At 41.2% G+C, this 16,914-nt stretch overlaps 1 protein-coding gene across 1 annotated transcript in view; it reads right to left on the reverse strand.

Annotated features, from left to right (window-relative positions):
- Positions 1–16,914, reverse strand: part of reck (reversion-inducing-cysteine-rich protein with kazal motifs) — a 77,239-nt gene that overhangs the window by 18,117 nt on the left and 42,208 nt on the right. The window contains exons 11-19 of the mRNA XM_020639815.3: positions 15,834–16,046; positions 14,352–14,488; positions 13,380–13,523; positions 13,066–13,254; positions 5,002–5,124; positions 3,790–3,961; positions 2,240–2,429; positions 714–924; positions 549–622 (exon numbers count right to left, since the gene is read on the reverse strand). Coding sequence (XP_020495471.1) covers positions 549–622; positions 714–924; positions 2,240–2,429; positions 3,790–3,961; positions 5,002–5,124; positions 13,066–13,254; positions 13,380–13,523; positions 14,352–14,488; positions 15,834–16,046 — 1,453 coding nt within the window. The remainder of the gene's footprint in view (positions 1–548; positions 623–713; positions 925–2,239; positions 2,430–3,789; positions 3,962–5,001; positions 5,125–13,065; positions 13,255–13,379; positions 13,524–14,351; positions 14,489–15,833; positions 16,047–16,914) is intronic.

Here is a 16,914-nt window from a genome sequence, read left to right on the forward strand (position 1 = left end):
GGCTGAATTAATCCATTTTGTGACTGCATTCATTTCTCTACAGTTTACTGATTTGAGTGCATGGATCAGATTTCAAGTGGACAAATCATTTAAAAAAAACATTACAAATGATGATCAAAAGTAAACTTATTTGAAAGTATTTTCTTTAATTAAAAAAACTGCCTTATTGCTATTATTTCAGTATCAGCACTGTGTTCTTTGTTCATTTGCATGTTGCTGCAATAAGGAACCTGTTTGGATTTACAGCTCTCCCAAGTGGTCAACACTTGTAATTACATGCCAAACTATCTGTAGCAGCCACATAGAGAACACTGACAAACCTCAGTTAAACCAGAGTGAGCTCTTTTTGTCACTTAAATTAAGAAGCCTTGTTTTGGTACTTAAACTGTTCCATGAGACTGTACCTGTATACAAACCAAACAACAACAATCATGGATCAGCACAGTGTCTGATATTTTCCGTACTTAACATGTTTCATATATACAGTATTAGAGTATTTAAGCTGACAGTGGTTAAATAGCAGCTCTAGAAATGTAAATAAGCCATACCTTTGAGAAAGTATTCATCTGCTCTTTGTTCCAGAGGATCTGCAGCATGCTGGCACATATTGGACAGCAGGCTCCTGGAAATCGAACCGAGATTTATTTTTTTTTTTTCCATTCTACCACTAAGAACCATGCCTCTTATACTCAGACAGATTTTTTGACACTCACCAGGGGGGGTGACAGGCAGGCAGCCTGGAGTGGACAGAGGAGGGCATGGTATCCCGCTGCATGCAGAGTCAGGGGCCATGTCAGACACGCCCCCTACAGCTTGGCAGGGGCCCTCGTAATCCACAGCCACGCGGTCGGAGAAGGCGTCACACACCGTGTTGTAGGTCTCACCATTGTGGCCACAAACTTGCTTGGGCTTCGTACAGGCATCCTGAAGACAATAAACACAAACAGTATAAAACCTGCATCCATATACAGTGTGTTTATATGTTGCTAATATGACGTATATAGTCTGAATATTTCATATGTTCATGATTTTTAACAAGAGTTTATTGCCATAGCTGTACAAACTCCACAGTACAATACAGACAATTGTTCCTCCTTTACAGCAGACAGGTTACAAATGGTAACATGCTGTCTTTTTTAAAGGTTTATTTTTGGGCTTTTATGCCGTCATCTGAAGATATGACAGTGGATAGAGTTTGACATTAGGGAGAGCAAGTGTGGGGAATTACCAACAGGTCCATTTGAACCTGGGCCGCCTGCTTGGACTTTAGCCTCTGTACATGTGGCGCACAACACCAGATAACTTAAAAGCTTTGTCATTTACTTTCCATATCAAACTATGGTGTTAACTTCTTATTCATCTACATCCCCAACGAGAATGTTGGGGGGGGGGGGGGGGGGATTTAAGTATTTTTATAATCATTTGTACATCTGTATTTTGTCAGGATTAGTATTTTGTGTTTTTGTATTTGCATATTTCTATATTTAACTGATATTAGGCATCTACAGGCTTGCTTCAACAGTATTTCTTTGTACTTGTACAGTCACAATAAATATATCTTAACTTATGTCAAACTATCATCTCATTTCCTTCTCCAATCTTCTGGCTGTGCTCAGCACGTTTCTGGTCCTCCCAATCAATACGGACAAACTCTCAATGGAATCATCACTTCTGTCTTAACTCTTGTAAATCAAAACGTCTGTTTCTCAACATGTGCCTGACCTTTCCTTTTGTGCCTGAAAGGTCCTCATCCTGTCCTATAATAACCTTTATTATAAATAATTGATGGCTTTGGAGACTTCCTCCTCTACTGAAGGCTTTTACCTTTTTTACTGAGGTGGCATTGTTTAAGTGGTAGATCTTTCTGCTTGATGATGGTGTCGATTTAAATGTATTGACTGAAATAACTTGGAAGGCATGATGACTGTAAAGGACTTGTTAGAACCTCCTCTGTATCACTCAGCGATGTCTTCTCTTCTAGCTATGTTTGTATCAACAAATATGAGCTTTCATCATAACTTATTCATACACCCTGAATTCAAAAATGATTAAACCCTCTGATTAAATGAATAACTTTTGCGCAGTATGGTTATCACTTGTGCTGTCTGTCACGTCGAGCTCATCAGTTCTTCTTAGCTCTAGAAACACTTAAGGGTTAAGAGAACGATTCGGCAACAGAAACAACATGAGGACAGCGGTCTCTGTCTCTCGCTGCCTGCTGCTGATCTGTGTAACCTACCTGGCAGTGGCCCATGTAGGCCAGAGTTTTCCCAGCCTGCTGCAAATGGCACAGATTGGGGTGGACCAGGCCATCAGTATCACAGGCCGGCTCCACACTGTTCTTATCACAGGGTCCGGGACGACCTACACACTCGTACTGTGGGCAGTCTGATGAGTCACTCAGACACACACGATACTTTGGGAGGCACCTGTAAGCACACACATAATACGTCTTTATATATCTGTACTTATCACTTTATATAAATAAAACAAATAGTATCTGGGTATTCTTTGCGCAGGAAGTTGAAATACACCATTACACATAAAATTCACATTCACACCATGAACATTTAAAAAAAAAAAAAAACTCCAATAAAAGAGCAAGGCAATTAGAACAAATTGATTTAACAAAGCCTGCCCTGTCACCATAGCAACCGCCAAGTTTCCACACATGCCTCTTCTGATAATTGTGTTGAGTCTTTGAACAGAGGGCCAGGAAAAAAGGTTTATGAAAGTTTTGTGCTGTAGGATAAAAGACGTGATCGTGAAGGGCCTGTGAGTGCAGGTGGTAAATCTGCCTGTGTGTGTGTGTGTGTTTACGTGTGCGCCTGCCTTTAATGTCTTCCAGACCACATCACCGAGTGGAAAAATAAATGAAACACTTACAGGAACATTTATGCATGGAAGATAAGACTTCATTTCGGTTCAAACATTTAGCTGTATCTAATGCAACCTCTCAGTACAACAGTTAAAAGCGTGGCCAGCATGAACTCTCAGTGTGTCATGTCAGGGAAAAACAAGGAGTGGGACCTAACTGCAGATTCTAAACTGAAAATATGTATTAAAACAAAAAGGCCACAAGGAAAGACTTGGATCACTGGAAAGAAAGCTGTATCAATACGGGGAGGAAGACGTATGAAGCACACATGCACTAAGGCCCAATGTCGATGTCCACCCTCACACACTCACTGACTTTGATGCTCGTTCCCGCTAAGTCTGCGAGGGCTCAGGGTCGTCCCAATGTCGGATTGTCAAGTTTGTGAGGGATCTCTGGCTGACTTTACGAGCCCTTTATGCGCCCTGTCCAAAAGTGGGCATATCTGCAGACTTAACGGGAGGGAATTACCCATAGTTCATAGCATTGAGACGTGCAACATAGGATACCCAGGGGAAGCCCGCAAGAACGGAAGGGTCAACAAACGCCTTAAAACAGAAATAAATATAAATAAATAAGAGAAAGACGGTAAACTAGCATGGAAGGTGCAACCAACCTAAGAAACCAGGTGCAGCCTAAGAAACTGCGTCAGACCAAGGGTGATAAGTTAAAAGCTTATAGATTGGATTGTGATGATGAGTGATTGAAATGGAATAACCAAGAGCTTTGTGGTTAGTTAACCTCCCCCCCTCAGTTTAACCATAACCACATGCAGCTACAACCTGGCTGTCAGTGAAATAAAGGGGAAAAGGGTATGATGAAGGATGGGAGGGAAAATGTTGTAATTAGTTTTTCTTGATGAGTCTGAGCTCATTGTTACCAGCTGATACGGTGGCCCGTCAACCTGAGCTTACCTCTGGTTTCTCTGGCAGGGTTTGTTGGCGCAGGGCTTGCTGAGGCGGCACAAGCCGAAGACAAACTGATGGTCCTTGAATCCCATGCAGCGAGCCACACAGGCACTAGGGTAGGTCCGTCCGTTTGAGGCACATACTGGGACAAAACGGTCCGGACAGCTACAAGGCAGACCTGGCGGAGGATGGGGGACAAACATTTTTTTTATTCTGGTGAGGACAGGAGGACAGGAGAGGATGATAGTTCTAACACAAGCGGTAGCAGTTGCCAGGATAAATATTACTTGTAATCCATTTTAATCTGCCTCCCGGTGATGGAAGAACATTTTCCAAAGAAGGGCCAGACACGTGTTGTTCATTACATACATGTAGGTGTGCTGCAGAATGGGAAGAAGACTCTTCCATGCCTATCTAAAAAGTATTACAACGTTCTCTAACATTTGAGTCTTTCCTTTCAAAACTTCACCCTGACAAAAAAACAGTATTTCTGTGTGAATCCAGGCTCTGAATGGGTTGCTCCTCTGAAGTGAAAGAACAGCTTTCTGTGGTAATGCTATGTGAGGCTGAACAAAGAGAAAGAGAGAAAGAGAGAGAGAGAGGCAGAGCAGGTCTGTTCAAAAAGACAGAGTTTATAATAAGAACTGTATTCACTCTGCAGAGTCAGCCTGAGGTACAACTCAAGGACTTCTTTTGACACTGTCACTGTGTGAACAAGTAAATGGTGACATTTCCGCTAACCTTGCAACAGACTGAAGTGACACCTGTAACCATTTTGATTGTGTGAAACGAGGATAGCAACCAGGATAGTAACAGATGCTGCCTTAATAATGTCACAAGATGTAAAAAACACATACAAACGTATGATTTTTTGGTTGAATAAACCTGACAAAACCAAAAAGTGAAACGTGACTTAACAAATATAAAAGCTACTGACTTCCATGTTCTTAGAAAAATCGTTTTTTCTGTCTCAACCTACGGTAAAGAAACTACAGTAACCATGGACACCATGCTGACTGCGTGAAGTCAATTAAAATCTTGTGAATTTCAGGCCAGAGTTCGAGAATGAGTTAGTGTTGTTGCCATCATGAACTGGGCCGTTAGCAGCTCCAGTTACAATTATGTTCAAATCCGGTTGATGTCACTTCCTGTCATGTTGTTGAAAGACAGGTGCACGAACAGCATGTGCCAAACAAACAAACATCCGCGCCGTCTTACCAGTGAAGTGTCGGCGGTCCTCATCGGAGCTGTCGTAGCCCAGGCATTCCCGTGTGGAGCAGATGGAGTCACCAGCGAAGCAGGAACAGGTGTGGCAGTCCACCATGAAAGATGTCCCGTGGCCTGGTGATAAAACACAACAGCAACACTTTTAGAAAGACAACAACAGCACGGATGAATAGAATGGTACTGCACATGAACGATGGTGTGTTTTAAGTTACAAAAAAACACACCCGAGCTGAGTTATTTATTACAGATTTGGTATTCAATCAATTTCCCAAAAAAATTCATCTAATCGCATATATGGATAAAATAAGGATTGCGTTACAGGTAGATCTGCTGCATAACTGCATGGTTAATTGCAAAGGCCTCAGTGTTTTTATGATTTGGCATCCAAAAATGCTGACTAGCTGTTGTGTAAAATTGTTTGGTAGTTAAAGCATTGCCAATTCTTTAAAAGTCAATGATTTGGGTCATCATCCTAGAAGACCCAGAGACTCCAGTTTTGTCGAAATAACCTCCACCCTAAAACAGCTGTAAAGAAAAATAGGGAAGGGTGCAGAGGGCTGCACAATGCTGGTCTGCATGAGACAGGGCAACCCCCAGTCTGACTTCCAATGATGGCAGCTTAGTTGCTTTGACCCTGATGCTAATACGAGCTCTTCTGCTCTGGAGGGTTGCTACTGAGTTTTGAGCTAACATCAATATCAGCAGCCAGGTAGGAGAGATGCTAGGATTTTTAAATATAGGGGCTGCACGGTGGTGCAATGGTCAGAGCTATTGCCTCACAGTGAGAAGGTTTCTGGTTCAAATCCCTGTCGAAGAGTAGCCTCTCTGTTTTGCCTTTGCCAAGTTCTCGCATGCATGGGTTCCCTCTGGGTAATCTGCCTTCCTCCCACAGTCCAAGGACATGCTCAATAGGTTAATTGGTGACTCTACATTGCCCATAGGTGTTTAAACATGGCTGGTTGTGTGTCTCTATATGTTAACCCTGTGATTGCAACCAGTCCAGGGTGTACCCCGCCTCTCGCCCAATGACAGCTGAGATCAAGTCCAGCCCCCTGCGACCCTGAACGGCAAAAGCGCTGTAGATAAATGGCTGGACGGATAATGCTTAATTTGGGGCAAACAGAAATTATCTTGGTGTCGTGTTAAGTTTTAAAAGACAAAAAAAAGGATAAACCAATCAACTGAAAATATCTCCAATCAAACCCCTCAACACACTCACACACACTTCAATCCTTCTTAACCCAGTATTATAGGACTTACAATAATTTTGATGTAATATGGTGTTTTTATTGTTATCAAAATGATTATAAATTACCATGTTCCCATTTTAAAGCAGTGATTCATTACTGCTTTTACCACCCCGCAGGCTGTATTTCCTTTCTTTCACATTAGTAATTCATCCGTTTAAAATTCTGGACAAGCCTGTGGAATATTTGCACTCAGAGGAGCCGACCTCCTTCTAATTCTCGTGTTACACAAGAAAAAGTTTCCTTCCCCAATAAGTTCTTAATGTCCTTTAGATGATTGGTGCCAAGTTTGGTTGCAATTAAGTGAAAGAAGACAATTAGATGAGGAGGGAAGTAAATAGTTGCCAAAGGTTAATGGCATCGTAATAGCTCTATTCAATTTCCTCTGGCAGGGATAAACTAAAACTTTTCACTGTTTTCATATGAATTACAGTTTTTTTTTTCTTATTTGTGGTTGTTTTAAAACACATTCTTGTCTGAACAGCTGCTGATGCAAATGAAAGAGCTGTTCTCATGCAAACTAAGATCAGGCTAAATCATCCGGTAATTTATGTATTGCATTAAATAAGGATTGTTAGGATGCAGGATATCTCTTTGCTTTGCTTCAGAAGAGATTTTTGCAGTTCTCCATCCTTAAAACTGTGTTTGAAGGCTCTGTTTTCAAATACACTTACTAGAGCAGTGGTTCCCAAAGTGGGGGGTGGAAACCCGATGGGGGGGGGTCGTGAGAAACTGAGAGGGGGGGTTGCGAGATGCCTTTCATAATCGAATGAAAAAGTTATATGATCTAAAATTGTGTATTTGACCCATTTTTGTGGAAAAAAAAAACATACAAAAAAGTTGTTGAAATTAAAATACAACTTAAGTCATTAAGTAAGATTTAAATTAAAGTGATTTGTGAAAACAATCCTTTAAAATGTAAGTTTGAAAATAACTGCAACAATGAAGGTGTCTGATGTGCCCTAATAACACAAGTACACACCGACATGCCCAAACTGTCTGTGTTTTAAATGTTGTTTGTCCACAAAGTCCTACATTGAGATTACACGTGTTCTGCTTCTAGCCTTTCATACAATGAATTACTGATATCAGGACAGTACAGGTCCCCAGTTTCTAAACATAGTTAACGTGGTAGTCCCGAGCTGAAATGTTTGGGAACCCCTGTACTAGGATGTTTGAGCCTTGAGGTGATGAGCTTACATTAGAATACTTATTTAATCACTCCAGACTTTTACTGTTACATCAAAGAATTCAGATAAATGTCTTTTGGGCTTTCTTTACCGTTTAACTTACGCACACTAGAACAATCCAAAAGGCAGACATGAGGAAACAGATGTTTAAACTGAAAGGTAATTGGTTGCACCTGACCTTATTTAGGGCTTTCACATCAAAGCATTCATAGCCTTGCATCATTTCAATTGTCAATACGTTTCAACACAATGTAAATCCCCCCAAATTCACTGGGGGTGGATGTTCAGTGTAATAAATATCTGGGTATTGTTATTGATAACAGACTGAAAGGCAGTGAGAACACAGATGCAGTTTATAAAGCACAGCCCTGTCTGTACATTCTCCATAAGCTAGACTGGTTTGGTGTGTGCAGTAGAATGATGACACATTTTTATAACTCCATGTTGGAGTCTGTCCTCACATTTGGCTTTATCACCTGGTTAACCTGGTGAACCTGATGAACTCTTGTATTAACCGTTGTTCACGTTGTATGTTATTTCTATTGTCTGTGCCTGTCAATGTTTATTGTTTTCACCTGGCTGCAAACCAAATTTCCCCTCAGGGACAATAAAGTTACTGTAAATACTAAAAGCAGGTGGGAAGTTAAAGCCTGACCCAGGTGAAAAACAGCTGGATGCATGGACTTAAAAACATATAAATGTGAGATACCAAGGCACCAAGGCTGAGGCTCACCCCTGAGTACTTGGCAGATTGATCAACAGATGTTTGGCGAGGAGTCATTCCAGCACATAACCCCCCGTGAAAACCAAATAATTTTTCTGTTTGTGTATGAGTGAAACAAATTATATATTAAATCTAGGATGGAGAAAAAAAAATTCCCCCTCCCTTCCGAACAACATGTTAACTAAAGGGGCCAGATAAAAATTATAAAATATCATCCATTACAAATGTGAGTGCAAACACAGGGATACATTCATTCACCTCTTCTATATTCAAATTGTAACTAATTCAAACTAATCTTAAAGTATCCAAAAGATCTTACATTCCTGTGTTTATTTGATTAACTTAAAAAACATTTAAATCTTCCAGGCTTATTTATTTCTTTTTCTTTTTTGAAGATGTTTGTCCAAAGCAAGTGGCAATCTCCGGTCTTAAAAAGAAGCCGATGCGGAAGTGCAAAATCCTGCAGTACGTCCAGGAGCCCCAGAAGTCACATACACATGACTGGCAAAAGTCGTTTTTACAGCATAAATAAACAAGTTTACAGCCATGGTACAAAAAAAAACGTTAGGCTGACTGAAAGTTAGGCAGAGACAGGATTTCCAACATGGCGGCTGCTGCCGATGAGCCTCTGTAGCCCCATGCCGTAACAGATGGCTGACGTCACTCAGGCTTTGTACATTAATATTTACAGTCTGTGGTCCAAAGTGACATTTTAGCGTTCAAAACAAAAGGAAATGTGACACATACAAAGAAAGCTACAGTCAGCCTGTTGCAACACAGCCCAAATAGGTGATTTTAACATAAATCCCCTTCTGACAAGGCAAAATAGTCACCCATAGTTTAGGATCTTGGGCTAAGCACCTGGGGTGGCCAATCAGATTTCTAGGGGGGCCCAGGCCACCCATTCAGCCACGCCCCTGCCTGGGCCACACACACCCCCCCTTTCATGTTGCCACTGTTTGTTTTGCAGTGGTTTATGCCAAGCTATGAGACACTGAGTCAAAATTCAACACACATAAGGTGAATATTTGAACACCTCGTCCTTAGGATAGAGTACATAAACATGTTATAATGAGGGTTGAGCTTCTATTTTGAGGTAATTTTACTTAAACCTCTGCAATTGTTCCTTTCCAACAAGATATGAATACACTCAAATGATTTAAACCTCCTATCATTTTAGCGGTATTTCTCCATCAAGAGTTGGACATTTTTCAACTTGAGCAAATCAAAACTTGACCTGTATTTGAAGAACTCGGCTGGCTGAGAATGAACATGACTATTGAAGAGCGCTAATGTTTGCTTTATTCGGTTCAGTCAGTTGAGCATTTAGAAATCAGATAGTATCAAAAAATGATCATAACTCAAGGTTCACTTAGTAAGCTTTTTTACATGTTGGAACCACATTTGTTCTAATTTGGGCATTTCATGCGTTTGTATTTCAGCAGAGGGGAGAGAACAGATGAAAAATTGACTAGTTAGAATGGGCAGCAGTGTGAAGGGCCTTTCAGATAGGACACGGTGGGCACTGCATGCCACTCTCAAACCCATTCATTTTCTACATTGGCGCAAGAGCGTACCTGTACCCCACTGAGATGAGCACAGGGCAAGGTTGCGCTTGCGGTTCTTGCTGAATTTCAAAAATGTTCAAACTTGGACTTGAGCTTGAATAGCGCTTTTACTCTGCAGTTCACACCTAGCCATTCACACACTGATGGCAGTGGTTGCTATGTAGTGAGACCATCAGAAGTAACTAATCCCATTCATACGCCGCCAATGAAGCAGCGGGAGCAATTTGGGGTTTAGTGTCTTGACCAAGGACACATCGGAAATGTTGCTGGGGATCGAACCTTCGACCTTTTCCAAGTGAGACGATGACTCTACCAACTGAAACACAGCCACTCTATAATGAAGTGGTCATTATAGAGCTGAAGCTTCTGGACAAACCTCAACTCTCCCAAATCCTGTCTGAGGGTTTCATGAACACACACCCTCTCCTTCTTTGCTGCTTGTCTCCTCCTCAGCAGTAGAAAGACGAGGGCTTTTTACTGTGTCGTGGACATACTCAAAATAGCGTAGCTATACTTTCCCGACTATTTTTTTGGTCACCTAGCGTTATGTGCCCTTGCTTTGTGCTGGTGTGCGTTCCCGTCTGTGCACACAGCATGCTATCTGAAAGAGGAATACCTTGGACTGAATAATGTTTTAGATAGTTTGTGTCATAACTCCTACACCAAATCGATTCCCAAAGATCTTGAATTATTTCACAGGTTCACGGTTGTTAAAATTTTACACTCCACCAGGCAGTACTTCAATCAACAAGGAATTGTTTCTTACCTTCTGCAACCAAAAAAATAAGGTGAGTGTTCTTGGAAATTGCAGTTCTAAAAACTACAAAATGCTTGAAAACACTCAAAGCGTACAAATATGACCCTCTCTAGATTTCTTACTCTCCTGTAAAAGGCCAACAGGGTAACTAGGAGCAATCCAATTCAAAAGATTGAACTGGCAAGATTGGATAATGGCTTTTGTCATCTTTTGCCACCTTCTGAGCATGAATTCTCCCTCACTTTTTAAGAAACAAGTCCACCATGAAAAGCTTGGTGAAATATGTACCTACTGAGCTGCAGAAGAGTTTCTTTTTTTTTTTTTAAATGATTCTGAAAAGGTAAGTGATGTTCTGTGATGTGTCCTTGCCTGCTGTTAGACAACAGGACTTTAAATTGGCAGACTTTACAATGGAGTTCGGCTCGACAGAAAACAGAACAGTGTGAATCCAATTCAAAGAAAGCATCTGTCCTCAATAACAGAAGAGCAGCTCAAAAAAACAAACATAAAAGGACAAGGCTAAAGGAGCAGTGAACCTGTGAAGGACTGAGTTGGGGAAGGAACAAGTCGGCGGTGACGCACGTAATGAAATGGAAACGGTTTAATTTGTCTTTGTAAACAGAAATAAATTAGTTTGGAAATGAATTCTTCTTTCAGTTCTATTTTATGATGAGAACAATGTTATAAATGATGAAACTCTGTGCCATAGGGCTGCAGAAATTGTCAAGTGCCTCTGGGTTCTTTTTGCGGAAATACTGATATGCACATGTTCCATACATCTGTAATGATACCATAAATCATCGTCCTGCAATGGGAACAAAAAAAATCTGACGGAAAAGATAAAGCATCTGAAAGCTGATGTGCAAAGAAGCGAGATCTGTGTCCGACTCCGATTCCATGAAAACATGACAGGTGCATTTTTCAGAAATGGATACGTTTGTCATGCTTTATTAGCCACAGAAATACTCTTCCAAAGATATGATGACCAGTATAAAACTGCTGTTTTATGCTTTATACAGAGCTCACCATCTCCCCTCACACACTGTTCACAGGAGGTGACAGATAACGAGGTTCAGGGATGATTGAAAATGTGTCGTTTTATATGTTATTGACTTGTATATTGCATCCTATCAACCATCAAGTCATGATTATAATTGAAAGTTGGATATCATGAGAGCTATAATACATTTAACAATTTATAAAGAGGTGTCCAAACGACTCACAAGTCTTCAACATTGAAATCCATCCAATCACTATCTTCTGACCTGAATGTACCTGCTCAAGATCAAACTGCAGTTCTCACCCATGAACTAAGGAGAAATCTGGAAAATCATCCGGACTTTTGGAAAATTAGGAACTAAACCACTTCTGCCAAGCAGCTGACTCGCAACTAAATTGTCCAGGAGACCCAGAAAAAAATTAACAAAAACCAAAGGCTGCAGGGAAACCTTAACAGTGAACGCAAAAGACTGGAGTAGCAACTAACTCCCCAGCACCCCAAGTTTACTCTGAGAGAAGGGCAATGGAGAGCAAATTAGACAGAAAGGGTTTCTGTTTATCCAGACTTACACTAGAGAAACTACAGGGAGAACCTCTCACTACCTCAGACAATGAGATAATAAGTCAGCACAGAGCACTGGAGACCCAGAGTATATATAAGCTCCCCATACCTGAACTTAATCAAGGCCAATCAGTCACACACACACACACACACACACACACACACACACACACACACCTGACTGAATGCAGGGAGTCGACTCTCTCAGCAATCTCACTGAGCAGAGTGAGTGCTTCTCACACTTTCACACAGGTTGCACATTAAAGAGACTGTATGTGTCAGATCCGTTGTCATTAACTGAAGTACACAGTTTAAGTGAGAGGTAAGCTGTTTTTTTTTTTACAGATTCTTCATTGAAAATATGGGATCTAATATGATTATAGGTTCAATATATGATACTGTATGTGTTGAGGTATCCGAAGCCTATTGGCTGTAATTTGTAGATTGGGTATAATTGATCACTAGTGTTTTGGTTGTATATTTATATACATACATATATATATATATATACACCGGTATATAAAAAAAGAAAGTTCATGTGGAATGCAAAAGAGGAGGAATGCATTCTTGGATCCTGATGATGATTTACCATTATTATTTCCATATAAACGGACATCTGCATGCAAGTGCTGTCAAAAATGAAAGCTATGGAGCTTTTTCTGACTGCTGGCTACAACGGAAGCCCCCCCAAAAATGACCTGACATTTCCAGACACTACATTGTTGTCAGGCAATAACTGATTGGTAAATAGTCTGAGTCTGTTCAAGCCAAGTTTTGTGCAACTTTTAGCTAACCACACCTTCTTCCTTTTAATGAAACAATATGACATTAAAGCAGGAGTGAGGCAATACTCCAATTGTGTGGCTGTAGAGACACCATTCTAAATCTAATCTCCCCAAGAAGTAACAGCAAACCACTTTTTTCATCCAGGGACCTCATATAACCATTTCCATAATGTCTACTGTTCTTCTTAAGACTTAAATTATAGAGATATACAGGAGGTCTTACTCTTCCTCTGTCCTCCTACGATGCAGGGCTTGTTGGTGTCCACACAGGGCATCTCCCCACAGTTCTCCAGACGCCCACTGGGACCACAGCTGCAGACCTCGAAGCACCCAGCGGGACCAGCGCGAGTCGGCACCTGGATACGAGCATCCTGCTGCACCAGAAACTCCGAGGCCTCACCTAGTTTACAGCCTGAAGACACACACACACACACACACACATGCTCACACACTCAGGATGACTAGCATGCTGCAGTTTGTATGTTCTTAAAGAAAAATAAAAGATGTTCCTCAAACTGTAGTAGGAGCTGATCGTACCTGGAACACAGAGGTATGGCTGGCAGTTGAGCTCATCAAGGCATCCCTTCCTGTTGACCTGACATACGTGGTTGCTGGGGCATGGGTTGGGGTTGCATGGATGGATCACCTCCTCCACAATGTTGTTGCCAAGGGAACTTGGAGCTGGAGAGAGTGTGTGATAATTAAGACCTGGTCATGGCAGTAGAGGAAAATCTGAGGGCTCATAAAATTAATTAAATGTATGTTGAGAATGTATGATTACATTTTATGATAATGCAACATACAGTTGTGCTGAGATATTTTAATACAAGAGAAGTCACATAAGTCATTAGAATTAATACTTGGAGACCAAAAATGAATGTAAAGCTTTTTCCCATATGCAATCCTGAAAATATCTAGATCATTTGAGGAGGACTGCTCAGTGTATTTTATGACCTTGCTGTTCACATATGCACGTCACAGCGGGAGACTTTGGATAAATGTTACATTTCGTCGTTTGACAGAATCATGATATCAACAGTGCGGATGGAGAACAACATACTGTTGAACAGAAAACGTAATGCAGCCGTTTAATTACATGCATGGAGATCGTAGCGGTCAATTGCACACTGCAGCCTCCAGACACAGTATACTTTATAAACATCACCATCCCCTCCCATTGGCTCGAGCTGAATTCTCCAGATTATATCCTGCTGCGCTCTCTCATCAGCTTCACTCCTGTAAAGTCAGAGTGAAACATTCTGCTGTTTCTTTCACACATGCAGCTCCTCCTGGAAGTATCGGGAGTTTTACAGAAGTTTTCTGTAAGTGTGAAAGCCTTATAAAAGATTTCATGAGAATTCATTCAAAAGCTGTTCATATTTTCTAGTCCTGAACAAATTGTTGACGTATGCTTCTTGCACTAGCAAAAAGGCTGTTTGAGAAAATGAGGATATTGAAATTGATAAAGTTTTCATTTCCATTTCTATAAATACTGTCCTTGTTACTCACTGAGGTATCTGTGGAGGGGAATGCAGCGTTCAGGGTCATCGATGGGTGACAGCAGCTCACAGATCCTCTCTGGAGTTTGGCCTTCATGGAAATGTTTCCTGTCCCCACACTGGGTCAGGATGTCCACACAATCTGACCTGAGCACAGATAACAGATTTTAAAACGATACTTCAAATAAATCTATAAAAAGAATCGATATAAAGTGGTCTTGTGTAACTTCAAGGTGAAGAGGGTTCGAGGCCGGGCTCTATGCAGGGAGAGAGGCTCTGATGAAACCCACTGACTGCAGCTGGATGTGGACGACATGTCATGGTGTAATGTCAGTCAAGACAAGTGGAAGATTAAAACCTCAGAGGAAGGTTGTACTTGACAAACTGCTGAACAAGATTTATAGCCCAGGGGGAATGGAGTACTCTTATGCAGTGCATACACACACACACACACACACACACACACACACACACACACACACACACACACACACACACACACACACACACACACACACACACACACACACACACACACACACACACACACACACACACACTTCAAACATGACACAGCAGATCTTGGAAGAAGGGCATGGCCTCCACCTGTCCGTCAAATCCCAGGCCCATGAAATGATGTTCCCATCGCTCATCACTGACTGCAGTTTCTTTTTTGTGCAGTCACAGAAGAAAGAATGGAGAGGAGGAAAACAATGAGCCCTGGTGATTTTAGAAAATTATCAAAAATGTCCAAAAAAAAACTAAAAAGTTGTAACTAACGAAGTTCTCCAGGGGTTGCGGGAGAGAAATAGGCAAAGACATTGCAAATCTGAACACAAAGCAGAAACATTCCTGTACCTTTGGGATTTTATGTTTCTGTCTCGTTAGACTTTTTTTGAAAAGGTACTCCATCTTCAAATAAAAGTTTTATGTACTATTGAGCTGAGAAATAAAAAGATAGCCATGCACTTTTTCAAAATTAAATATATTTGCTTTAAACTGCAGATACGTAGATGCAGCTGCAGATGGGATTTAAATTACAGGAGGATCAATGAGATCACCTGGAAAACAGCAGGTAATTGCAGCTTCAATTATTATTGGTTTGGGGGTTTAAAATTACCCACAGATGCCCTCTGGACAGGATCAAAATCACAGACCAGGGCAGGTTCTGTTAAAATCCCCTGTCTCAACTAGAGAAGTCTGAATGGGGCTTCTCTTGTATAGGAAATCTTGCTTACTTGAGTCCAGACAACCAGGACTATGAGCACTAGAAAACCTTTGTCTCACACAATTTGACTTGTCATTGCAGAAAAAGAAAAGGTGAAACTATAAGAGCATTCAAGGTGTCTCTATTAAAGAGTTAATTTAATTACTGTAAGTTTGGATAAGTAGAAAAAATGGTCAATATAAGTTCCAGGAAAAGTTTAATTTCACTCCTGCATGTTAGTACATGTTAATAACATGTCACTTGTGGGCTGGGAGGACAACATACTTGCATATGACGCTCCCTCTGGACTTGCTGTGGCAGGGTTTGATCTGCAGCGAACAGGCCACGGCCTTCCACATGTCCGGCAGACACTTCCTGATGTCGAGCACAGGGATGTTCATTAACGGCATCTTGATCGTTCCGTTTGACCACAGTTTAATGTCATTCATGGCGCCCTGGTCTGACTGGACGTTACAGCTGCGGAACAACTCTGTCGGCCTGCAGAGGGAGACACAAAAATGATACCTTACAAACACTCCAGTGGGGAGGAAAAGTGGGTTTGTGCTTTGAAGTGAACATTATACAACATGAGCAACCTGCTGATTGCGGGATAAGTTCTGCTTAAAACTGTGGCCTTGTAGCCGTCTGCACTGCAGGCCTTACAGAGTCCCTCTGGGTAATGTGAAGAGTGTTTTCCGCTTCCACTGCACCAGGAAGTGTCTTTGATGTCTGATTGGTGGGTTCGGTCTCAAGTGACTCAGCTAATTGGTGGTTCGAAGGAAGAAGGTTACAGGCAGAAGTTTTGGGTGTGGTTCCGTCATTCCATTTGCTGCTGATGAGTGGATGCTTTGTTTATTTTAAGAAACCTGGTGTGTGCTTTTGGGTCTGTTTGTGTCTTTGCAGGCATGTGAGCCTGTGTGTGTGTAAATCGCTGAATTCTTAACTCTTTAACCCCCAAAATGCTCAACGTTGGTTTTCTCCCTCAAACCAAAACTAAATGTAGCCATCAGCTGACTCTTATTTAGAGCAAACCACGACAGCTCTCTCCTGAATTTAGTTACAGAGGAGTGATTTCCCAGAAGTTTTTATTATGACTGCAGCAGCACAAACCATGAAGGTTTCTCATTGTTTTTGAAAAGTCATTATGTACAGACTGTATGCACAGTACAACACTGCAAAAAAGAAAAACACAAAACATACACTGACCCTTTTTTGTGTTGCTGCAAAAACAATACAAGGCAGTGCTATTACAGATTTGTACATTCCAGGCGTAAAAAAAAAAAGACTTTGTCAACCTCTGTGAGAAAGTGCAAAGTGAGTGGTTTACATTTTAGAGCACATTTAGTCTGAAACTTGAGAATAAACA

This window comes from Labrus bergylta, chromosome 20, assembly GCF_963930695.1.
Source record: "Labrus bergylta chromosome 20, fLabBer1.1, whole genome shotgun sequence".
In the NCBI taxonomy this organism is placed as follows: Eukaryota; Metazoa; Chordata; class Actinopteri; order Labriformes; family Labridae; genus Labrus; species Labrus bergylta.